The sequence below is a fragment of the Branchiostoma lanceolatum genome, chromosome 1, assembly GCF_035083965.1.
Source record: "Branchiostoma lanceolatum isolate klBraLanc5 chromosome 1, klBraLanc5.hap2, whole genome shotgun sequence".
In the NCBI taxonomy this organism is placed as follows: Eukaryota; Metazoa; Chordata; class Leptocardii; order Amphioxiformes; family Branchiostomatidae; genus Branchiostoma; species Branchiostoma lanceolatum.
Genome location: NC_089722.1, coordinates 7,711,201 through 7,735,652, shown reverse-complemented (window position 1 = coordinate 7,735,652; position 24,452 = coordinate 7,711,201). Strand labels below are relative to the sequence as shown.

The following is a 24,452-nucleotide window of genomic DNA, read 5'->3' as shown; positions in this document are numbered from 1 at the left end:
TATGAGTGTGTGACGTACCCAGTACATATTCGTGGTGCGAAGGTGACCACTAGATAATCTGAAGTTGTCGCTGTTTTTACTAAGAAAAATGTCTCTTTTGAGACATCTGGGCAAGTCTCTGCGCCCCATGGTGGGTGCGAGGGCCACAGCGGTGCCGACGGCGGGTTATCACGAGAATGTAAGTGTTATCAGGCGATTTTGTGGGCCCAAATAGTCGCGGGAATCGGGCAAGACTTTCGCGGCGTTTGTTTAGAAAGGGGAGGGGGGCGTCGAATGTTTTTGCCTTCAGAAGCAAAATTTGTCTTTATAGTCATTGGTTGCATCGTATGATAAAGAAGATGTGGAATGACGTTAAATTATGTTTCAAGCAAGTCATACGGGTTTCTTACTGTTTCTCAAATGGCAAAGACATGGAAGTAGGTGTAACGTTGGGTAACATAAATTCGGGATTTTTCCGATAATGGTTGACTGAAATCAATCTAGCAGAACAATAAACCATCCTTTTTTTCTATTATTCTGTCAGTATCATGTACTATCTTTGCACTAATCATATATATGGTAGATCTTGTCTCTAGTCGTGCTGACACCATAATATTTCAACTTGAAACTACCGTCCGCCGCACGCACAATGACAGTGTTGTCGGACAGGGGGGCACATTTATTCGGGAGAGAAGATTCGTCTTGAATATCTTACCGCTAATCACATTTTATACAGCAGCTATTCGTTCCATCCTTGGCTTGAGGAGAGTGCTATGGATATAGACGTGTCCAAGTAAAAAAAAATACACGAAAAAACGGCCGCACCGCACACATCAGGCCTTTGCTAACATCCCGTTTGTTGAGTTGGTTGAACGTCACTCAAAGTCCGCGATCCCCACCGTCATGGCAACGTGTACATTATTCATGGCAAGTTAGCTGGATGCCGTAGCAATGGTTATACTACTATGTCCATGTGTTCCTTGTTGTGTTAGGAGCAAACTTTGAGGAAAATATCGTCTTCAGTCCACTATCACACGCAACATTTAGACAAAAAAGTGTTCCTCACAAACCTTTTGTCGTCTGCTTGACGACATGATTCTGGGTAACAATATGGCGGCGGGAAAATACACGTGCCGTAGGTTGTAGCAACAAAGAGGAGTTTTGATGATTGATCACACTTAGAATCCAGTTGCAGGTTAGCAAAAGAGATTGTAATAAGTTGTCTTGTAAATAATTGTGTTTAGCAGGCAGGAGATGTGACATTTGTCTTATAAACCAGCGAACAACCGTGCAGTGTGAGTCTCCCACGAAGCCCCCAGACTCTGTCAATAAGGGACGGAGAGTTTTTGACGTCGCCAACTTCTAATGCATGGTTATCGAAGCTTTTCAGGCAGTGTTCTGAATGTGTTAGTCTGTCAAGTTTGCATTTCTAGTGGTATTACTGATGTTGCATCTAGCACATATCCCTAAATACCCCGTTTTCGAAAAATCCCGAATTTAAGTACCCCACGAATTTATGTTACCCAACGTTAGATATGAAACCTACTTTTTCACAACTTCTACTGCGTCACGGTGATGAAAAGTCCATATGAATATTAAATTGAGATACATGTCCCTTATTGAAATAGTCGTGGTTTGGAAAAGTCGTAAGTTACACACAGTGCACACACAAGTCATCAGCAGGAAAGGTTGGTTAATGATTTACATGGGACACGATTTGTGTTTACATAATATTTCCTAAGGTCATTTAAGACCAAGTTACATAAGTTATTACTGTTTCCTATAGGACAGCATATGCCATGTTCTTTTTGAGTCCTTACCCATGGGTTAAGTACGCTCTGTGCTCATGCTGAAGAATAGCCACAACATGAGGATAGCAAAATTACCAGTGTTACATTACAAGCAAACCTGCATGTCTATACATGCATTTTCTCATACAGGACTGTCTGGAATAGCTTTCATTTTTGCACCATGGCACTTTTTTTTACATTCTTCAGCAAGAACCGTGAGGTGCTTATATTGTCATTCTAAAAACCTCTTAGTCATGCAGTGTTTTGTTTGCATGGCCCTACACATGTACATCTGGGGTAAAGAACAGTGTACAATGTATACAAACCAGCTGCTAGCCTCCTTCTTAAACAAACATGATGTCGGGGAAACATATCTGGATAAACTAGGTTATAGGTTATGTACTAAGCACAGTTAGTTGGTGAAGGTTAGACATCCAGGTAACTAAATAAGATATGTCAAAAATAGTTACCCAAGCAACTGGATAAGATTTTGAAACAGTCACAGTCTTATTCAGTTGCTTGAGTAACTTTTTTTTGCATAAACACAGTTACATAGAATGTCGGACGACTCGGCCCAGTCAACTCGGCCCATTTCCCTAGTCAACTTTCCCTAGTCAACTCGGCCCATCTCCCTAGTCAACTCGGCCCCCAAACCTCAAAGTCGACAGTTTGAAGTTCTCTGACAAAAATACGTGGTCTGTATTAAATCAAGTTGACTGCCTATAAGCGCCGGTAGTATGGGTCTCCAAAAACCTCAAATTAAGTCAACAGTTCAAAGTTTTCTGACAAAAAAAAAACACGGTCTCTATGAAAATTATGTTGATTGCCTATTAAAAGCACCGGTGGTATGGAGCTCCAAAAACCTCAACAATTCGAAGTTGTCTCACAATTACACAAGGAGAAATTGTTACTAAACATGTACATGTATGTTACTACCCGGGACACGGCAGGTAAACATTAAAAATTGCAGTTATGAGGTTGTGGTTTAGAAGGTGAGTGTTTTTTTGTTTAATTTTGTGGCAATTTGGGGATGGGCCGAGTTGACCTCGGCAATGGGCCGAGTTGACCACCGAGATGGGCCGACTTGACCAGATTTGCGATGGGCCGAGTTGGAAATGGGCCGGTTTGTCCTGATACCGATCTTCATCACTGACATTAGCATCATGCCTTTGAAGTTTGACATTCTGACATCATGTGTTCCTCCTGCAGGTGATAGATCATTATGAGAACCCCAGGAATGTGGGCTCCATGGACAAGAACGACAAAAAGGTGGGGACAGGTCTGGTGGGGGCGCCTGCCTGTGGGGACGTCATGAAGCTTCAGGTCAGAACAGTCCCTTGTTTGATCTAAGTTAGATGCTTTTTTTTCTACATTGAGTTTTTATGTATTTTGAGACTGATTATGGCTTCGGTATTTCTAGTACAATGTATCTGTGTAGGCAAACCATGTCAGTTGCCATTCACATGAAGAAATCTGTATCATGAGTAACCGTTTAAGTTCCTCTTTCAATAAGTCCATTTCCTAAGATTTTTAACATTTATTTTAACATTGAATATGACTTGGCTGTTTGTAGCTATAGTATCTGTGTAGACAAAGCATGTTCGCTGCTGTTCACACGAAGAATTCTGTATCATAACATAAGTAACCATTAAAGTTTCTCTCTCAATAAGTCTTTTTCCAACCCCCCTACTCCAGATTCTGATAGATGATGATGGGAAGATTGTTGATGCCAAGTTCAAGACGTTTGGCTGTGGGTCGGCCATCGCTTCCAGCTCTCTGGCTACAGAGTGGGTCAAGGGCAAGTCGGTAAGTGCTGTATCAGTTTTTACTCAAATTATATTAATCAGAACTTAGAATCTAAATCCTTTCATCAGAATAAGTGTGAAACGTTGTCTTGTATTTTGTAATACTTTGCCAGCTTACCGTTCTCAAGAGAGGTGAACATTTAACTTGTAATGTGCTTGCTAAATAAATATCATTCAAAACATAACAAATCTTGATGCAAGGATGGTATCACAATCTAACTCCTCAAGTGTGGTACCATTAAAGATGCTATGAAGAAGGTAAAAGACAAACTATAGTTTTTGAATGGTAGATTACATTGTATTATAGTTTGAAGTCACAGTTCAGAAAATAAGGAAAAGGGTTGAATGCCATACCCTTGTTGTTCACAGATGGATGAAGCTGCTACCATTAAGAACACAGATATCGCCAAGGAGCTGTGTCTTCCCCCTGTCAAGCTGCACTGCTCAAGTGAGTTAGCACCATTATCATCATCATCGTTGGTGTAGAATTTATGGGCCAGTATGTTAGTGTCTCGTCTTCTAAATACCATGCAGAATGGCTAGTAATTCATTGTGATATGGAATAGAGAATGGCAACTTCCTTAGTTCCTTGTTAGTTCTATGACCAGTTTGAAAAAAAAATGTCAGTTTTACTTAAGTTTAAACTGAGATGCTTGCATAGCGAGCACAGTCCAGTGGTGAGTAATTCTGCATCTGGACCAAAAGGTCAGGAGTTCGAATCCCGAAATGCACACTACCGAAAAGGGTCAGTTATTTGGACGGGTAGTTATATCATGGACATGGTTCATTGTGCTTGTTGAAAAGAGCTAGGGGAACTTCTATATACTGTATATATACTGTCTTTCCCGTCACCACCAGTGTAAGATAGGGCCTTCAGTGAGCTGAAATGCTTCATGAGTACTTTCACTTCTCTATTTCATATTTCAGGGTGCGAAATACTTTATTGAGCCAGGTTGCACGGTGTGCAACCTAGGTAGAAAGCTAGGTTGCCCGTCAGAATTTCAGGTTGCCCCACCTAAAATTCACTAATTTCTTGAAATTATATTTTGTAAGTACTGTACATAGTATTACATAGACTTTAACAATATAACTAGTGTTCAAATGTGTTTTTGTTTCCAAATAAAATTCAATGATATACAATGTAAATAAAACGCCACAACCCACGACAAACTAACTTAAACTATTCATGTGTAACAAGGCTTTTTTTCTTTGTACAAATATATCCTTTTTCAACACCCATAGACTTTTTGCTTCTTCTGCTCTAGCAAGAGTTACACTGCAATAGGACTTGTACCTGTACACTATTCTCATCCCGCACATAAAAGTACCTACCGGGCATATTTTCAAAATCTAATAAAAGTACCCCCGGAATAAATTTACCTATATTTTTTATTGGAAAATTTACAGGTGAGTTATCAATGATACACATGTACAAATGTATGATAATCACAAAATAGATACAAAAGTCTATGTCATTGTCCAGTTTTTATTTAACTGTCACAACATTTAAACAACTTTGTTTATTCTATAATCATTGTTGCAACTTGTCAAGAATTTTTTTAAATCCCAGCTTATAAAGTGGCTTCATCTCCACTTCTGCAATCTTTAACTTTGCCCCCCAAAAAAACACTAGCAACATTTCGTTCATAGAAATACACAACAACTCAAACACTGCTCTCTAACGGTAATTGCCGGTACTGCAGATTACACGTCATTACTCTCGCGCAATCACGCGATATTTAGCGATAGTTGATGAATTCAACATGGCGGCCAAGAGCCGAGTGCGCTGAGCCGCGCTCTCTTTCCGACGAATTTCGCGTTTTAGGCACAATAAAACAGGTTGACTATGGATGCAAACGAGTGAAAAAGTATCGGTAACTTTATTAACTTGTTTAGTTGGGGGTTGATTTATATGTTTGGTTTGAAAATTTACGAGAGTGAGAACGAGTGTGTGTGTGCACGTGTGTGCGAGCTTCCTTGGTCCAAATTATTTTCTACTTCGTCCAATTAATTGCCGCAAAATCGATTTCTCCGACCCAAAATTTAGGTAGCGCGCCACGCAACCTGGGTTTAGAGATAAGTTGCGCCAACCCAAATATTGTTGCGCTGCGCAAGTGCGCAACCGGGTATTTCGCACCCTGTATTTAAGTGTTCTGTGTTCTGAGAAGTCAAGGTTTTTGTTCCTGTCCTTGCAGTGCTCGCTGAAGACGCCATCCGAGCGGCGCTGCACGATTACAAACTGAAGAACAAGACAGCGGAAGAGGCACCAGAGGAGAAAGCTGCCGTGCAGAACTAGAGTCTACATGTAGTCACGTGTACAGAGCTGTAAAGAATGAAATTAAAAACACCAAAAAAAGAATAAAATTCAAAATACCTCCAAAAAAAGAACAAAGACAACAAAAAATACTGTGTGTAACGTAACACCCTCAGCATCCAAAAGCAGGAGTCCTGAGTTCTAACCCTGGCAGGTGTACTGATGGATATGTTGGCTTGGTGTCGGCTTTTTAACAGGCTGGTAACTTCAAAGGTTCACTGCAGCTGTAGCACAATGGTTAATGTGTGGTAATTGTTAGGGTCCCACACAGATTGATGGTGTTGTGGTGGTGTGTTCCATGTTGGTTTTGCACTAATTTGCACAGAGGCCGCTGTAGGGCATAGAAAGGATTGGTAAGACTAACGTTTTTGGCAAAGCCTCTGGGGTGGAGCATTTCTAGCTATGATGGCAAGATTTTGAGTAGCGATAATTTTGTGTGCAGCTTGGATTGCAAGGGTTTATTGTCCTGAGATATTGTCTGTATCCCCGTAAAACTAAGTATATGTAAGAAGAAAAGGCCAAAAAAAGAATAAAACGTGAAAACTGCACAGAGCACAATTTATAAGAGATGACATCAGCACACAGTAAGTGTAGGCATGCAATTTGGTGGAAATGGTGGCTTCTTTTGTTTTGCTGGTCCGTGGATGGCCAGAGGTACAGTATTTAGGACGTTACATGTACTGTAAAGATCATGACTGAGGTGTTTTGATCAGGGTAAAACCAGTTGTCAAGGGTAACTATTATTCTGACTAAGTAAAATGTTATGTTCCAAATAACAAAGAGGTGAGATGTTATTAGATGTAGTAGGACTTAGGGGGCAAATACAGATGTGTATAAGTCTGACTGTGACTATATACTATGATTAAAGACAAGAGTTAACCACCTTCATGCTTATTTGTTATGTACCATTACCTGTTTCTTGTACGAATGAGCATGTGGGATGAAGCAGGTTAAGTGGTTCGGGACATAGAATGTCCAACAACCTAATCATTTTGTAGGAGCGAAGGGTTGTAGGAGGGAAATTTGAATAATGCAACAGGGACATGAGTGAAAAAACATTGCCCAGAAGGTGTTGAAACTTACAGAGTTGGAAGAACACACTACTTGTGGCCATTTTATTGCCATGTTGTCAACTTTTTCCATCATGTCTTTAAGAGAGCAGTGATGGACAGTTTCTTGTATACTTCTAGTGAACTAGTAATGACATTGCAGCTAAGCTGGAGTATTAAAACAAGGTGAACCATTATGTTCATGCCAATTGCTTGAATGAATGATAACATATTGTTTAACAGGAACTTTGACTGTACGTATTGATAACAGGTGGCAACATAGAAAGCGAAAGCAATGAGCTGTTGTGCTTTATGACTGTAAATTGGTAATAGAATAAAAACTGTCTACATGGTAAAAAGAACCAGTTTGACTGATGATACTTGTAACATGCAATGATATGCTCTACATGTAAAGAGAGGATGGGACTAGGTAAAAGGTAAGGTAAATGTGAAGAGTTGCCAAGAAAGTAAGGACCGCCTCTGAGAAGAAAAGTGATGTTTTGGTCTCTGATAACATGAAAGGTCACTCCACAATAGTTTGAAAGGAGAAAAAAACATTTGTTGACATTGTGTTATTGATCAACATCTTTTGCCTAAACTAAACATAGCTAACAGACCAAGAAACTTTGGGCCACCTTCAATAGTTAACCATTTTCTTTTACACGTTTCAGCTTCTAACCCTAAGAAATACAACGGCAGCCTTTCAACAGTTTTTGATTAGATTGATTAACATAACCAGGCGGAATCAGACGTGAATAAAACAAGATTTATTTTGATATGTCTTTCTTAAAATGATATACAAAACAGACAAACATTCTGTAGTGTAACAGCAAGCAAGAAACGCCATGCCTACATCACTCGATCCTGATTTCCTACTTCATTGAATCAAAATTTCTTGTATCACATAACCTCCTTGCATCTACTATTGTCAGTTGCAGTATTCCTTTTCACTTCAACAACATAGTATGGGTTTTAAAAATGCTAGCTAAAACAAGCATGAAACATCCAAATAGGATACTAGTGTACAATGCTACAATTCGTGACTACAAAGTTGCTAAGTACAATCGTGGGCCTGGCGATACATTGATTACATCCTATTTAGCGGTACGAGTTCGTGGCCATCATCATCTCCCATTCCAATGTCTCCACCCTCTTCAACGTTCACGGGTTTCCCCAAGGCGGCCCCCACTCCAGGTACGTGTCCCGATCCATCACGGCCTCCAAGTGTTTGTACTTCTTCAGCAGCGGCCGAGGAATCCTCTCCAAGAAGACGAGAATCAGTCGACAACTGCCGCCCTTGCCGAACAAGTTGTCCGGAGTCTGAGCCAGCTGCAGCTCGAACTCACACCAGCCGCTCCGCAGGAAGCTCCTGGTCAACACGTAGATGGTTTTCCGGCTGGTTTCGATGGCTTTGACGATGTTGTTTACAATGGGGGCACCGGGTAAGAAGTTTCTCTGATGGATACATAGTATGTATCTGGGCTGATCTTGGACATTTTCTAAGTTGTTGCAGAGTTCGTGCACCACCCACCTAATGTCCTGGCTGTTATGTGCTACGAAGGCATCGTACACAAACCTACGGCCTCTCATTGGTTCATCGTCCTCATTTCTACGTCTTAGCAAAAACATTAAGTACTTAATCTTCCAATGGTAATGGCTGACAAGGAACACTGCAAACATGTAGAACAAAATTACTGAGGAGGATAATACACAGGCTAGTGGTAGATTAGGCTGAAATTCTGTGTCGACAGTAGGCGACGTACAGTTGATGTAAAAGTTTACTAATCTTGTATCCGCATATTCTGGGGGCCCAGCACACTTGTACCAATGAAGCTGAAAGGAATATAGTTTATCTGGGTTCCCCCTTGCCCATTCCACAAACCACAGAAGCCTACAATCACAATAGAACGGATTCTGTTCAAACTGAATACGAGAAGCTTGCCGAACGACGCGGCCAAATGTCTCCTCTTCGAAGACGGTGATTTTATTTTTAACCAAAAGAAATATTTTCAAGTTAGGTAGGCCGTCAAATGCATGCCTTGCTACTCTGGCAATCTGATTGAGACTGAGGTCTAAGAAAACTAAACTATCCATGCCAGTGAAGGCATTCGACTGTATCGTCCTCAATTTGTATCTGATGTCAAGCTTTTTCACCTGTCGCAAACCGTAAAAACCATACGGTTCAATCTCTAGAACATCGTTCAAACTAAGATCTAACTCTGTCACATTTTCAAGGCCTTCAAATATTCTACTGGTTACAGTGGCAATGCTATTGCTACTTATATCAAGTGATTCCAATTTTTCTAGACCATAGAATGCTCGAGGTTCAACTCTTTTGATAGTGTTGCCATTAACGGACAAATAGACTAAGTTTGTTAGACCTGAGAATTCGTTTGTTTTTAGAAATGTAAATCTGTTCCTTCTCAAAGTAAGATATCTGAGGGTCGGCACTACTACATTTCTAGCTGTGGTAAGCCGATTGTAGGATAAATCAAGATGGGTCATAAAATTTAGTCCTACGAAAGAAGTGCTATCAATTTGGTTTATGCCGTTACCCGCTAGAAATAGCCGCTGAAGATGTATAAGTCTTTTGAAAAGTCTAGCTGACATGGGGTTCAAATTATTGAAGCTCAAATCTACATTGGTGAGGACAAGCAGGGGGTCGAAAACTTTGTCTGGCAAAGTCTGGATATTGTTCCGTCGCAGTCTCAGCCTTTTTAAGCTTTCTAATCCAATGAATGCATTCTCATCGATGATACTAATATTATTCACTTTCAAGTCCAGGTCAGTTAGGTTTTCCGAATGTCGTAAAATTCCTGCTTTTAACACACTCAGTTCTGAGCCGTAAAAAGTTAGTTTCTTTAAACCTGGCAGTCGTCCAAAGGTTGTATTATCTATAACAAGGTTGCCTGGAGCCGTTCCGAGTTCAAGCTTTTGTATCTTTGTACGCTCCAATTCTGGTAATATCTTTTGCAATTGCGAAGGAGGAATAGACGTTCGTTCAAGATTTAATGTCTTCAAATGCCTTAGCCGAAACAGAATGCCTTCTTCAAATATGATAATCGGATTGTTTTCCAAAATTAAGTCATGGATCGGTGCGTTCAATAGAGGAACTACGTGTTGAAAGCGGAACTGCTGTATTTTATTGCTGGACATGTAAATAGTATTGAGAGATGTTAGATTCTCAAAGGACTGTGCAAATTTTGGAATGGAGAAGTAGTTTTGGCTTACATCCAGTTTTCGTAGTCTTGCTAGTCCTGACCAGAGTTCCTCCTTTTCTAGCACATCATCTTGAAGCCTATTGTTCGAAAGGTCCAATATCTCTATTTCTGACTGAGGATGAAAAAGCCTGTTGGGGAGGGTACTTATCTCGTTATCGGTCAAGTCGAGCCTTTGTAGTCTTTGCTGTCCACATAACGCACACTCTCCGACAATGATGGCATTAGAGCTAAGGTCCAAGAAAGTCAGGTTGCGTAGATCACTGAACGACAATCCATTGAGTTGCTGTAGACGGTTGTCCGAAAGGATGAGAGTTTGTAGAGAGGGAAGAGACGAGCTTATGTTGGACCACTGGGAATCTCCTAGACCATTTCTTGATAGGTTCAGAGTCCGCAAATTTATCACCGAGGCAAATGTTCCGTTTTCTATGTACTCGATACGGTTCCCTCTCAAATCCAAGTACTGCAAGTTCTTTAGAGCATCGAATGGCTGTCTGTGGAGTTCTTTTATCCAACTGCCTTGTAGATCCAATCGCAGAATGGACGCAGGCAGGTCTGGCGGGACATCTTGGAGGCTGTACATATCCATGCATGTGACCTCCGTTGGACTCCATACCTGACATCCGTGTGGATTGTCAGCATTTCCAGCAGCCATTTCAAATAAAATCCACGCAGACAGGCTGAGAAAGGCCACAGCCCACATCGTTTTGGCAAAACGTAAGAGAGAATCGCTGTCCGAAAACTGTCAAAACGTGTTTGAGGCTGATATGGTCCTTGCTTGGGATCCGGAGTCAAACACTTCTAAACGTAAGCTACAGACAGTACGAGCTGGGCAGAATTAGTCCTGCTGTCTTTTATTCAACAGGCAGCGGTTTTCAATACGTACACAACAGTGTGCAGTCTCAATCTGGTAATGATATTTCGTTCACAAATAAAGAGGAAATGTTTTGGATCTTCGTTTTGATTAGATTCTCAGACGTTCTGTCATCGCTTAGAAACTGAAACCAGAACACGCCGCCCCATGTGAATACGTCATCTGAATACTTTTTTGTCAGCAATATATCGCTTCTGCTTTTGCACTGTTGAAAGAGGAATAGCAGATTTATGATTATGATGTGTTTCTGTTTGATTTATTGACAACATGCACACAGAACTTCCTCCTCACAGCCATATGACTAGAACAAACCCATTCAACATGACACTAATACTTTATTAAGCTGTTTGTACATGGTGGGCAGCATATACTCGAAAAAGTCATGATTGTAATTTCTGATCATTTCACAGTGGTTAAGAATCCTTCAAGTAATTGCGTAAGTCTGGAGCTGAATCTGGATCGTTCCCGAAAGAATATGGCGTCGTCCCCTGGCCAAGTCCTGCCCAGACCAGACGCCAGTCTTCAGAATCCAGGTATAATGACTTCTGTAGTCGTTGTTATACGGTGATGAAATAAAGTGTATAGTAGCTAGTCAACAAAACATTGCTTCTGCTTTGTACGCTGTTGAAAGCGGCGATGCAATCAGAATGTTCCTGTTGCTTAAGCTATTGACAGTACTTGAAATAAGTTAGTTAGTCAGTGCTTCCTCTTTACATAGTCATATGCGTCATACTTCCCCATTCGTAACCAAACAGAATACTAAATTTTGCTTAAATGTGACTCCCTGGGCTCAGTTGCTCCTATCAGACTGTCCATCGCATCAACATACAACGTCAGCATGTACAAGTGGCTGGGGAATTTGAGAATTAGGAATCATATTGCCCATCAGATCGAATTCAGCCGGACTGAATCCGCTTGTGAAGGAAGTATCACCTGTAGATAGATCCAGCGTTTGACTACAGTTAAGAGAAGAGCATCTGGAATTTGACTGTTTTGTCAACCTACTCTCTGCTAGATTTTACCATGACTGTTAGGCTTGTCGCCATTTTCTGTCTGTCTGCGTGGTTCCTGTCGGGAGCACTATCTGCGAGAAATGGGGTTAATCCATACGGATGTCAGGTATGGAGTCCAACTGAGGTTAAATGCGCGCATACAATCTTCCTCAAAGATGTCCCACAAGACCTTCCTTCGTCCATTCTGCGATTGGACCTACAAGGCAACGAGATAACACAACTCCACAGACAGCCCCTAAATGCTCTGAAGCACTTGCTGTACTTGGATTTGAGTTGGAACCGTCTCGAGTACGCAGAAAACGGAACATTTGACTCGATGACAAATTTACGGATTCTGAACTTATCCAGAAATGGTCTAGGAGACTCCCAGTGGTCCAACATAAGCTCGTCTCTTCCCGGCTCTCTACAAACTCTCATCCTTTCGGGAAACCGTCTGCAGGACTTGAATGGATTGTATTTCATGGGTTTACACAAGCTGACCGTCTTGGACCTTAGGTCTAATGCCATAATTGTCGGAGAGTGTGCGTTTTGTGGACAGCAAAGACTACAAAGACTCGACATGACCGGCAACGAGATAAGTACCCTCCCCAACAGGCTTTTTCATCCTCAATCAGAAATAGAGATATTGGACCTGTCGAACAATAGGCTTTCTGATGATGTGTTAGAGAAAGAGGATCTCTGGTCGGGGCTAGGGAAACTACGAACACTGAACCTTAGACAAAACTACTTCTCCATTCCTAAATTTGCACAGTCCTTTAGACACATGACGTCCCTTCACAACATTTACATGTACATCAACAAAATTCGGCAGTTCCTCTTTCAAAACTTGGCTCCTCTGTTAAACGCACCGATCCATGAGTTCGCTTTGGGTTACAATCCGATTTCAATATTTGATGAGGGCATCCTGCTACGGCTACGGCATTTGAAAACATTAGATCTTCGCCAAACGTCAATTCCGTCTTCAGAATTGCAAAAGATATTACCAGAATTGCAGAATACAAAGATACGAAAGCTAGAATTGGGAACAGCCCCAGGCAACTTTGCCATAGATAACACAACTTTTGGACAACTGCCAGGTTTAGAGGAACTTGGTATTTATGGCTCAGACTTGACTGTGTTAAAAGCAGAAGTCTTACGGCATTCAAAAAACCTTACTGACCTAGATTTCAATGGCAATAATGTCACTATCATTGATGAAAATGCATTTACAGGATTAGAAAGCTTAGAAAAACTACAGCTGCAACGGAACAGTATCCAGACTTTGCCAAACAAAGTTTTTGACCCTCTGTTTGCCCTTACTTATCTGGATTTGAGCTCAAATAGTTTGAACACCATTTCGCCTGCACTTTTTAAAGGGCTCCTAAATCTCCAGTGGCTAGATCTCTCTAGTAATGGTATTACCAAAATTGATAACACTTCTTTCATAGGGCTAAGTTCTCTAACCCATCTCGATTTATCCTACAATCGGCTTACCACAGCTGGACTGCCTGTTGTAGGGCCGAGCGTCAAGTCTATTGATTTGAAGGCAAATCAAATTGAAATTCTAAAAGCAAATGAATTCTTAGGTTTTGAGAACTTAGGCTCGTTGTGCCTAGAAAGTAACAATATCAGAACAATTGAACCTCATGCATTCCAAGGTCTAGGAAAATTAGAGAAACTTGATCTAGGTGGCAATAAACTTAGAACGGTGACAGGTAGGATGTTTGAAGGCCTTGAAAATGTGACGGAGTTGCATTTTGATTCAAACACTCTACTTGAAATTGAAATTGAACCGTATGGTTTCTATGGTTTAAGGCGTTTAAAAAGGCTTGAAATTGGTTTCACATTGAGAGCAATTCCGTCATACGCTTTTGTGGGCCTAGATAGTCTAACTTTCTTGGACCTCAGTCATAACCAGATTGCTAAAGTAGGAAGGCATGCATTCGACGGTCTACCTAACATGAAAATATTTCTTTTCGTAAAAAATAAAATCACCGTCTTCGAAGAGGAGACATTTGGACGCGTCGTTCGGCAAGCTTCTCGTATTCAGTTTGAACAGAATCCGTTCTATTGTGATTGTAGACTTCTTTGGTTTGTGGAATGGGCGAGAAAGAACCCTGATAAACTCCATTTCTTTACTTTCGGCTGGTACAAGTGTGCTGGACCTCCAGAGTACGCGGACACGAGATTAGTTAACTTTTACATCAACTGTACGTCGCCCGAGGACAACGTATTTCAGCCTAACAGGCCACTAGCCTGTGCATTATCCTCCTCAGCAATTCTGTTCTACATGTTTGCAGTGTTTCTGGTCAGCTATCACCACTGGAAGGTTAAATACTTAATGTTTTTGCTTAGACGTAGAAATGAGGATGATGAACCAATGAGAGGCCGTAGATTTGTGTACGATGCCTTCGTAGCACATAACAGTGAGGACATTAGGTGGGTGGTGCACGAACTTTGCCACAACTTGGAAAATGTCCAAGACCAACCCAGATACAAACTCTGTATCCACCAGAGAAACTTCTTACCCGGTGCCCCCATTGTAAACAACATCGTCAAAGCCATCGAAACCAGCCGGAAAACCATCTGTGTGTTGACCAGGAGCTTCCTGCGGAGCGGCTGGTGTGAGTTCGAGCTGCAGCTGGCTCAGACTCCGGACAACTTGTTCGGCAAGGGCGGCAGTTGTCGACTGATTCTCGTCTTCTTGGAGAGGATTCCTCGGCCGCTGCTGAAGAAGTACAAACACTTGGAGGCCGTGATGGACCGGGACACGTACCTGGAGTGGCCTGGGGAAGCGCGGGGCAGGCCGCTGTTCTGGAGACGCCTGCGGGCCGCCTTGGGGAAACCCGTGACCGTTGAACAGGGTGGAGACCGTGGATTGAGAGACGACGAAAACCACGAGCTGGTACCGTTGTTAAGGGTGTGATATGTTGCAAAGAGTTTATTGTATGACCTGTGTTCGGGAATGTTTGCACCCCCCGGGACATTTGTCTGGTACATTTCGCCATTAGGTACAAATGGTACCGCGGTCGGTTTACAGAGGCTGTTCTACTCGCTTTCCTTTTCGGATGGTTTTCAGACTAATTGGTACAATCTTGTCACGTTGCTTTTGTTGGAGTCAATAATATAATGCACACTGTTCATAGCGCCATCAAAACATGAACACTGCAACTACCAATTGTAAGTACGTGCGATATATGGTGTAGAATGTAGCAATATGATAATAAATGGTAAAGATCGTCCGCTCTTCTAAGATTAGTCGATACGCATGTACATGCAAGCAAATAGATTGTAGTTACGTTTTTACCATATTGTTATTTTGTTTGAAATGAATATACAATTGTTATTACGGAGTCTGGATCCAGTTTTTTTCATTATTTTCTTTACCCAACTTTGTTGTCTTAAAGCCAACGGAAAGTAAATTTATGGATGACATTCGCGTCCGAATTGAAGAATTTCATTCCCCTCCGGCGATGGTCCATATGACAAGAAAATACAAATGCAGTGAAAATGGAAAGACAGTGGTAGCCTTTGGTGACCTTGTAGAAGTGGCACTCGTGAGGCAACCATGCGTGTAGTTAGAAGTAAAACTGATTCGGCAGTTGTAGTAGTGACGTCACCGGTGTAATAACTCCTGGACGTGGTGCTGAAGCCACATCTTTTCCGAAATGCTGTAGTGTCTTCCGGCTTTGGCGTAGACCTGTCCAGACTGAAAACAAATCTTCAAGATCTATCAATAACTTCAGCGGCCATTAACAAACAGACACTGGTTATAGTAGCCAGTCGGCAGAACAGTGCTTCTGCTTAGTGCACTGTTAAAAGCGGAACAGCACCGATACAATCAACGAGTGGTCCTGTTTAAGCCTTTGAAATTAGTTGAAGCGAATCAATACTTCCTCTTTGTACTCATACGGACCAAAAATAAACTTTCGCAATCTTCACATAACTTTAGTGGCCGTCAACAGTGGCCGACAATTGTTAACTTTTAGCGTGTATAGTAGCTAATCGACAGAACATTATTTTTGCTTTGTACACTGTCGAAAGCGGAACAGCACCGATACAATCAACGAGTGGTCCTGTTTAAGCCTTTTGAAATTAGTTGAAGTGAATCAATACTTCCTCATATGACCGATACCTCCCGATCCGTAGCCAAACAGAAGGCTGCAGATCTTGCTTGAATGCGACGCTCTGGGATCAGTTGGTCCGATCAGACTGTCCGGGTTATCAACATATCACGTTTGCTAGTATCAGAGTATACGGGGCCTGGCAAATTGGAGCATCTTAAAGAATAACATTGTCGTTTGGATCAAATTCAGCCGGACTGAATCCTCCAGTGAAGACCGGTCGTATCACCTGCAGCTATCCAGTGTTTGACTCTAGTAGTCAGGGTCAGATCAACTTACCCCTTGGATTAACGACCAGTTTCTGACAGTTATCCGACGTCAAAGTCTCTGTCAAAGTATCACTTCGAAGATGTGGCTTACGGCCTGTCTGAGCTTGTCGTTGTTCCTATCAGAGGTGATCCTATCTGCTGGAAATTCGGACAATCCACACGGATGTGAAATATGGACTCCAACGGAGGTTAAATGCGTGGGTAAGAACGTGTACAGTGACCTCAGAGATGTCCCGCCAGATCTGCCTGCGTCCATTCTCCGCCTAAATCTACGTGACAACTGGATACAAAAACTCCACAGAAAAACTTTCAATGCTCTGAAGAACTTGCAGTACTTGGATTTGAGTGGAAACAGTATCGAGTATATAGAAAATGGAACATTTGCCTCTGTGACAAATTTGCGGACTCTGAACTTATCACGAAATGGCCTAGGAGACTCTCAGTGGCACAACATAACCTCACGATCGTCTCTTCCCTGTCTAGAAACCCTCATCCTTTGGGCCAACCGTCTACAGCGCTTGAACAGCCGTTTGTTTAAGGGCCTGCACAACCTGACCTTGTTGGACATTAGCTTAAACGCCATTATTGTCGGAGAGTGTGCATTTTGTGAACATCAAAGACTACAAAGGCTCACCATGAAAGGTAATGAGATAAGTGCCCTCCCCAACAGGCTTTTTCATCCTCAGTCAGAAATACAGTTATTGGACCTGTCGAACAATAGGCTTTCTGATGATAACTTAGAAAAGGAAGAAATGTGGTCAGGACTAGCTAGACTGCGAACACTGAACGTAAGACTAAACTCCTTCTCCATTCCTAAATTTGGAATGCCCTTTAAAAACCTAACATCCCTAAACAGCATTAATATGAACAGCAACGAAATACAGCAGTTCCGCTTTCAAAACGTAGTTCCTCTATTGAATGTACCCGTCCATGAGTTAGTTTTGAGTGACAATCCGATTTCTATATTTGAAGAAGGCATTTTGTTACGGCTACGACATTTGAAAACATTAGATCTTAGCCAAACGTCTATTCCGTCTTCAGAATTGCAAAAGATATTACCAGAATTACAGCATACAAGGATACAAAAGCTAAAATTGGGACCAGTCCCAGGTAACTTTGTCATAGAAAACACAACTTTTGGACGACTGCCAGGTTTAGAGGAACTAAGTATTTACGGCTCAGACTTGAGTGTGTTAAAAGCAGAAGTCTTACGACATTCAAACAACCTAACGGACTTGGACCTGAACAAGAATAATATTACTTTCATTGATGAGCGTGCATTTATAGGATTAAAAAGCCTAGAAAAGCTACAGCTGCAACATAACAATATCCGGAATTTGCCAGACAAAGTTTTCGACCCCCTACCTGCCCTTACCTATTTGGATTTGAGCTCAAATAATTTGAACATCATTCCGCCTACACTTTTCAGAAGACTCCTTAATCTTCAAATCCTATATCTTATTAATAACGGCATCGTCCACATTGATAACACAACTTTCGTAGGTCTGAATGCTCTGGCCCATCTTGATATATCCTACAATCGCCTTACAACGGCGAGAAATGTTGTAGGACCGAGTGTCAAGACTATCTATTTGGCTGGAAATGAAATAGCATTTCTAAAGGCAAATGAATTCTCAGGTCTTGAGAACTTAGTGTCTTTGTCCCTATATGATAACAACATCAGCACAATTGAACCTGGAGTTCGTGCTTTCCAGGGTCTAAGAAAATTAGAGAAACTTAATCTGAGTAGCAACAGAATAGCCGCAATTACGAGTAAGATGTTTGAAGGCCTTGAGAATGTGACAAATTTGGATCTTAGTTCAAACATTTTACTAGGAGAAATTGAACCGTATGGTTTCTATGGTTTGCGAAGATTGAAGAGGCTTGAAATTAGCTCCTCGTTGAGCACAATTTCGTCATACGCTTTCACTGGCCTGGATAGTTTAGTTTTCTTAGACCTCGGTCATAACCAAATTGTCAACGTAGGAAGACATGCCTTTGACGGTATGCCTAACTTAAAGATATTTAGCTTGATTCATAATAAACTCACCGTCTTCGAAGAGGAGACTTTTGGGCGCGTCGTTCGGCAAGCTTCTCGTATTCAGTTTGAAGAGAATCCGTTCTACTGTGATTGTAGGCTTATTTGGTTTTCGGAATGGGCGAGGAAGAACCCAGATAAAGCATACTTCTTCGATTCGTACACTTGTGCCGGGCCCCCAGAATACGCGGGCACACGTTTGTCAAACTTCTACATCAACTGTACAAACGACGCATTTAAGCCTAACAGGCCACTAGCCTGCACATTGTCGTCTTCAGCAATTCTGTTCTATATGTTTGCAGTGTTCCTGATCAGCTATCACCATTGGAAGATTAAATACCTAATGTTTTTGCTAAGACGTAGAAATGAGGACGATGAACCAATGAGAGGCCGTAGGTTTGTGTACGATGCCTTCGTAGCACATAACAGCCAGGACATTAGGTGGGTGGTGCACGAACTCTGCCACAACTTAGAAAATGTCCAAGACCAACCCAGATACAAACTCTGTATCCATCAGAGAAACTTCTTACCAGGTGCCCCCATTGTAAACAACATCGTCAAAGCTATCGAAACCAGCCGGAAAACCATCTGCGTGTTGACCAGGAGCTTCCTGCGGAGCGGCTGGTGTGAGTTCGAGCTGCAGCTGGCTCAGACTCCGGACAACTTGTTCGGCAAGGGCGGCAGTTGTCGACTGATTCTCATCTTCTTGGAGAGGATTCCTCGACCGCTGCTGAAGAAGTACAGACACTTGGAGGCCGTGATGGACCGGGACACGTACCTGGAGTGGCCGGGGGATGCGCGGGGCAGGCCGCTGTTCTGGAGACGCTTGCGGGCCGCCTTGGGGAAACCCGTGAACGTTGAACAGGCGGGAGATGGTGGAATGGGAGACGAAGACGACGAACTTGAACCGTTGTTAAGAATGTAATATGCTGCAGATATTGCATTGTATGTGACCGGTGTGGTCGGGAGTTTTTGTATCCCCTGGATTTTTACTGATACACTTCAACAGAACGTGTCAGAACGTAGACGTACATGTGTGGTTTTGATAGACTGTATATTGTTGTTTTCAGCATGGTCATCGGACTACGTATATACATTATTCAGTATTTTCTTATCTTGATTGTTGAAGCCAATTACATATTACACGCTGTACATAGAGCTATCTGAATCGGAAGAGTGTAAATACTAATAAGTACATGCAACATATGTTGTAGAATGTAGAAATATTGCGAATATGTGACTTTTGATTTTTGGCTCGATAACCAGAGTGCTCATGAAGATCGTCCGCTCTTCAAAGATTAATTAGTACACAAACTAGCAAGTAGATAGTACTTCCTTTTGTCTAAGCATATCATCATGCATATCATTTTGTGTGAAATGAATAAAGCATTGCTGTTACGGAATCTGTATCAAGATTTCCCGATTTTTTTCTTCCCTAAGTTTGCTGTCATAATCAGGAGTGAAAAAATGATCTCCAAGCAGATGTTAGTATGAACGATCGTAATATTTTTTAGTGACAGTCGGGCTTCTCTGACTGTCCCTTACCCCATACAAGCAGATGGATGCCGTCCACATATGATATTGACTAATTGCTGTGCACAACAAGTTCCTTCAACTTAAACCCCAGATGCCCCCGCGAGGGGCAAAGAAGGGGGGGGGGGGTCCCAGGCTAAGACCTCCAGCCTGGCACGGAACGACTCAACGGTGGGGGCCGTCACTACCGTGCCAGGCAGGGCATTCCACTAGGGGATGGTGCGGGGGAAGTATGAATATTTGTATGTATGTTCTAACGTTGATTGTTTGATATTTGAGAGTATGTGGCTCCCCCGGGTGCGCCCCTGAGCTGGTTTCAGTAGACTGTCAGTGTTTATATTGATATGGTTGTTGACTAAGTTGGTGTCATTTGCATAATTGCTGTGACGTCTCCTTCCCTGAAAGACCTGCTTTATGCAAATGTTGCACCATCTGACACGACCCAGTCAAACGGGTCAGTCACCGTCCTGGTTTCTCGGCGCAGGTAGGTGTGTGCTTCCTTGTTTCCTTCGCTTCGTTTTTTTGTTTTTAAACAACATTTTGCAGCATGTTTATGATAAATCATTATCTGTATGGGCATGTAACATGATAGATTTTAACTATCGTGTCCATGGTTATCCTGGAGAAGGCCAGAGGTCAGAGTTGTGTTACCTTTTCCACATGAAACATGGGGCCAATCGACGAACACTACATTACGTCAAAACTTTGATACATGTATAAGCTGTGCAATTTCTGCAAAGAAACAACGCCGTTGACAAAGGATCCCTGACTACATGTATAATCGAGTAGCTCTCAATCTACTCATTCAAATTGGACATAGACGAAGATTAAATTGTGGCCAACAGGCTAGGGACAAACAATGTAACACCTGCCTTGATAACAAAGAGAAGGATTTAACAATAGCTTTGGTTACGAAAGACCATTATTCTGGTCAGACAAGTGAGCAGGTACGTCACAGCTGGCATATATATCAATAAAGAGATTGCGATCTGGCCGAATCTGCAGGAGAGATCCCGATCGGAATCTCTGTGGAAATAGACTCCGAACAGGATGCTAGGAATGTCTCCCATTTATAAATCCTCAACTTCAAGTTAATACATTGATCTACAGTGACATTAATGGAAATGAAAAGGTCCGACTGTCGTGTTACATGTTGATCTCAAACGGAATCTCTAAGCACGTACGTTCATTGTAAGTTTAATACGTGGGACAATTGATGCTCCAGGCAACAACAAAAAACAGAGAATCCTTGTCTTATAGATCTGGTTTAAGGCCATTGGTATTAGAAATAGGTCGTTAGTATAGAAAACAAAATTAAAAAAGAACAAACTGAGAATTTCTCAGACTTCAAGATTTTGTATTGCTCGTCCGAAATTTTATATAAATCAATTCATTTTTTCTTCTAAAAGATGTTACAACGCTTCAGCTTTTTCCGCTTTCACCAGTTACGTCACCAATATTCAAAGATGTCTTCAGCCAACTTCGGAACCTACAAACGAGCCATCGTTCGTCAGATTCCCGACTCCATTCGGGACCACTCGGAGGCCCACGAAGATCGTGGGTTCCAAGGCCTTCCCATCTACGCGCCAATCAACTTGGAGAAAGCGCGCCAAGAGCACGAGGTGTACACGCAGACCCTGCGGGACCTGGGACTGGAGGTCACCGTTGTGCCGGCGGATGAGTCCACCCCCGACTGCCCCTTCGTGGAAGACATCTGTGTAGTGGTCGGCAACAAGGCACTTCTGACCCGACCGCAGGGTGCAGCGCGAAGGAAGGAGGTGAAATTCTATATATACGTAAAGTCCCCCTTTCACTGGACCCGCGGCACGCTGGCGGCGTCGCTGCGTCCTAAACTGGATTTGTGTTACCCTTGACTTTATAATGGGAATATCATTCAAAACGTACAAGGACAATGTAGGACCAAAAAGACAACAAAACGCACAAAGCTTAAAAAGATTCGTTTTTTGGTCGATGAAATTCGTTGAGTGCTCTGTCAATTCGATCGGCCGCAGCGACGCCGCTAGCGTGCCGCCGGTCCAGTGAGAGGGGGGCTTTACACATACCAGCATTGCACTCATCATGGACATGGTCAGCCAATAAGTAATCTCAAAGTTCCAAGTGCGCATACTCAGTCGTGATGTCTTGTGGTCTAATGTATTTTTTCCAGTTGGTTGATTGATATTGACCCAAAGTGGAAGACACTAAAAACTTTTAGTTGAGCAAAATAAACTTCTAAAAGCAATATCAGAAGAATTGATTGAAAACGAAATTGATGCTGTTTTCAAACCAACTATTAAACATTGAATTTGAAACTCAACCAACAATTGTAGTCAATCCAATGGACTCAAATTAAGAAAGCTCAAAGTCCATAGTTAACTGCAACATATAGTTTCATATACTCTTTGAATTCCTCAGCCGGGGTTTAGGTCCACCTTAAAATAATTACACCCCACCGAATCGTTAGCAATCCCAAAGAATTGAAGAACAGAACAAAAGATAAATAAACTACACTTAGTTAATGGCGTTCCTGTAGATATCGATTGCAAGTTTCCTGTTAGTACATGACCACGGACTCGACGCTCGTCTTCTTTCATAATGTTTCATACTTTTTTCTCTCTCTCCTTTTTAAAGGTCGACACCATAGAGAAGGTACTCACAGACCTTGGACTGGAGGTACACAGGATCCGGAACAAAAGGGCGACGTTAGAGGGCGGCGACGTTGTTTTCACTGGTTCGTTACAGAATATTTGATTATAGTTTTGTCACGGTGGCAAGGAGGATAGTGAAAAAAACGCATTGACGGTCGTTGTGAATTCCTATGTTGTGTGCTTACATGTAAGATTATCACAAGTTTTGTTTAGTTTTGCGATAGCAAAACCTGTATTGTATTACACCGTCGATCCATGGGCGCCGTTATATTGACTTCTGACGTCATGGGTCTGTCATCTTGTTGTTCGTCAGGACACGAGTTCTTCGTCGGTGATTCTGCGTGCTCCAACCCTAAGGGCCACAAGATCCTCGCCGAGACGTTTCCGGAGTATCCCGTGCTCTCTATCCCACTAGACCCGCCCAAATTCCACCTGAAGGGGGTCATCTGCATGGCTGCACCGGGAGTCCTGGCCGTAGGAGAGAGCAAGTGGGGGGTTCGCGCCTGGAAGGTAACTTGTTTGTTTATTTGTTCATTGTTATACGTGGATGCCATGGGATGACATAACAGGTGTGTCTGCATTATATTCTATTATCTGAGAAATCAGTATCTTTTGCCATAAAACGCCTAGCTTGACATATGGAAGTGGCGAACCTGGTATGATAGGATGCTAATTCCTTGCTATAACTTAGCAATTCATTAGATTCAATTCTTTAAACATTCTGATCACATTTCAGAAAATTCAGAAGCATGCCAAGTTCACTTATGAACCCCTGTGGCTGCCTGACAAAGTCTTCGCCGACCATACATGTGACGTCATCTTTTTCAACGGAAACCTCGTCCACTGCAGAACTCAAGAAGGCGCTGAAAGCGTGAAGGTTTGTTGATTAAAGTACTCCAGTTACTCAACACATAAGTAACGCACACTAGTACGTGACACAGTGGTTTAAATCACATTCCATATCAATGAAGAGGGCAAGTGCTTACTGCCATATTGGTGTCCTTGATTTGCATTTCAATGCACCGTAGCTCAAGCGTACACGGCTTGCACAACTTACATCGGTTAGCTCTTATGTTATCTTCTGATCATCAATCTGATGTTCTATTTTGTAAGCTTTACACACTTATGAAAGAGGTCAGAAGATATCTGGATATCCGAAAATACTTGTGCTACGATTCACTCACACACAAAAGCTCCGCCTCCACTTTGGTGTCATTTGCGTTAATGGGAAAACTAATCTAAGGGACCGCCAAAAAGTAGCCACAATGGCCAGAGGGTCCTTATCAAGAAGTAGTCACTACCTCAGAATTTTTCTAAAGATATCTTTCACCTATTACAGAGGTTTGCGGACAGGTTCCCTGACGTTAACCGTGTGGAGCTGACCATTGGCGAGCTGGAGAAAGTTGATGCTGGCTTGACCTGCTGCTCTGTCCTACTTCCGTGAACTGTGTTGGCACTGAAAACATCACGTTAAGGCCACGCCAATTTCTTGGTCAACGCATTTGGTTATTCAGTTTTTTTTCTGATTTGAACATCTAAGATATGAATTAACCCCATGATATTAAACTTGATTCTGAAATATCCAAGAGTCACTTGTTCTTTCATAAGTTAATCACATGCTATACATCATGCATCCATTCACGCTCACAAGTTGAAAAAGCGAAAATTCATCCCCTATCATAAATTACAGCCCCATTTTCCAGCGATCGTTTGGAAAAGCCCTGTATCTCGCTAATGAAGCTTCCCGCATTCCTATATTTTCTCATTCCGCTACTTGGGAAATGAAATTGGTTCTTATAGGGTTTTTACTCCAGTCAGT

General features: G+C 42.1%; 5 protein-coding genes across 8 annotated transcripts; 4 read left to right on the top strand and 1 right to left on the bottom strand.

Moving 5' to 3' along the window:
* Positions 1 to 4: 4 nt before the first annotated feature.
* LOC136431522 (iron-sulfur cluster assembly scaffold protein IscU-like) lies at positions 5 to 7,299 on the top strand. Its single transcript, XM_066422929.1, has 5 exons — positions 5 to 178; positions 2,979 to 3,092; positions 3,465 to 3,575; positions 3,944 to 4,022; positions 5,770 to 7,299. The coding sequence occupies exons 1-5, from the start codon at positions 89 to 91 to the stop codon at positions 5,868 to 5,870; spliced, it is 495 nt and encodes a 164-aa protein (XP_066279026.1). The 5' UTR covers positions 5 to 88; the 3' UTR covers positions 5,871 to 7,299.
* A 799-nt stretch (positions 7,300 to 8,098) lies between these two features.
* LOC136427470 (TLR4 interactor with leucine rich repeats-like) lies at positions 8,099 to 10,744 on the bottom strand. Its single transcript, XM_066416385.1, has 2 exons — positions 10,169 to 10,744; positions 8,099 to 8,392 (listed from the first exon to the last, which is right to left on the bottom strand). Exons 1-2 carry the CDS (start codon positions 10,742 to 10,744, stop codon positions 8,099 to 8,101), a joined length of 870 nt encoding a protein of 289 aa, XP_066272482.1.
* On the top strand, positions 8,174 to 15,374 carry LOC136431417 (toll-like receptor 13). The gene has a single exon (XM_066422789.1). The coding sequence runs from the start codon at positions 12,053 to 12,055 to the stop codon at positions 14,945 to 14,947; it is 2,895 nt and encodes a 964-aa protein (XP_066278886.1). The 5' UTR covers positions 8,174 to 12,052; the 3' UTR covers positions 14,948 to 15,374.
* Positions 15,375 to 15,485: 111 nt separating this feature from the next.
* LOC136431423 (toll-like receptor 4) lies at positions 15,486 to 19,855 on the top strand. The gene has a single exon (XM_066422798.1). The coding sequence runs from the start codon at positions 16,495 to 16,497 to the stop codon at positions 19,375 to 19,377; it is 2,883 nt and encodes a 960-aa protein (XP_066278895.1). The 5' UTR covers positions 15,486 to 16,494; the 3' UTR covers positions 19,378 to 19,855.
* Positions 19,856 to 20,382: 527 nt separating this feature from the next.
* LOC136431451 (N(G),N(G)-dimethylarginine dimethylaminohydrolase 1-like) lies at positions 20,383 to 24,214 on the top strand. 4 transcript variants are annotated; one of them, XM_066422829.1, is made up of 6 exons: positions 20,383 to 20,469; positions 21,395 to 21,763; positions 22,617 to 22,716; positions 22,947 to 23,143; positions 23,370 to 23,510; positions 23,973 to 24,214. In XM_066422829.1, exons 2-6 carry the CDS (start codon positions 21,395 to 21,397, stop codon positions 24,075 to 24,077), a joined length of 912 nt encoding a protein of 303 aa, XP_066278926.1. In that variant the 5' UTR covers positions 20,383 to 20,469; the 3' UTR covers positions 24,078 to 24,214. The 4 variants fall into 4 exon arrangements, with proteins under 4 accessions (XP_066278926.1, XP_066278943.1, XP_066278952.1 ...); XM_066422846.1 differs by having other exon boundaries at positions 20,411 to 20,469; positions 21,431 to 21,763; XM_066422855.1 differs by having other exon boundaries at positions 20,448 to 20,473; positions 21,431 to 21,763.
* The last annotated feature ends 238 nt before the right edge of the window (positions 24,215 to 24,452 follow it).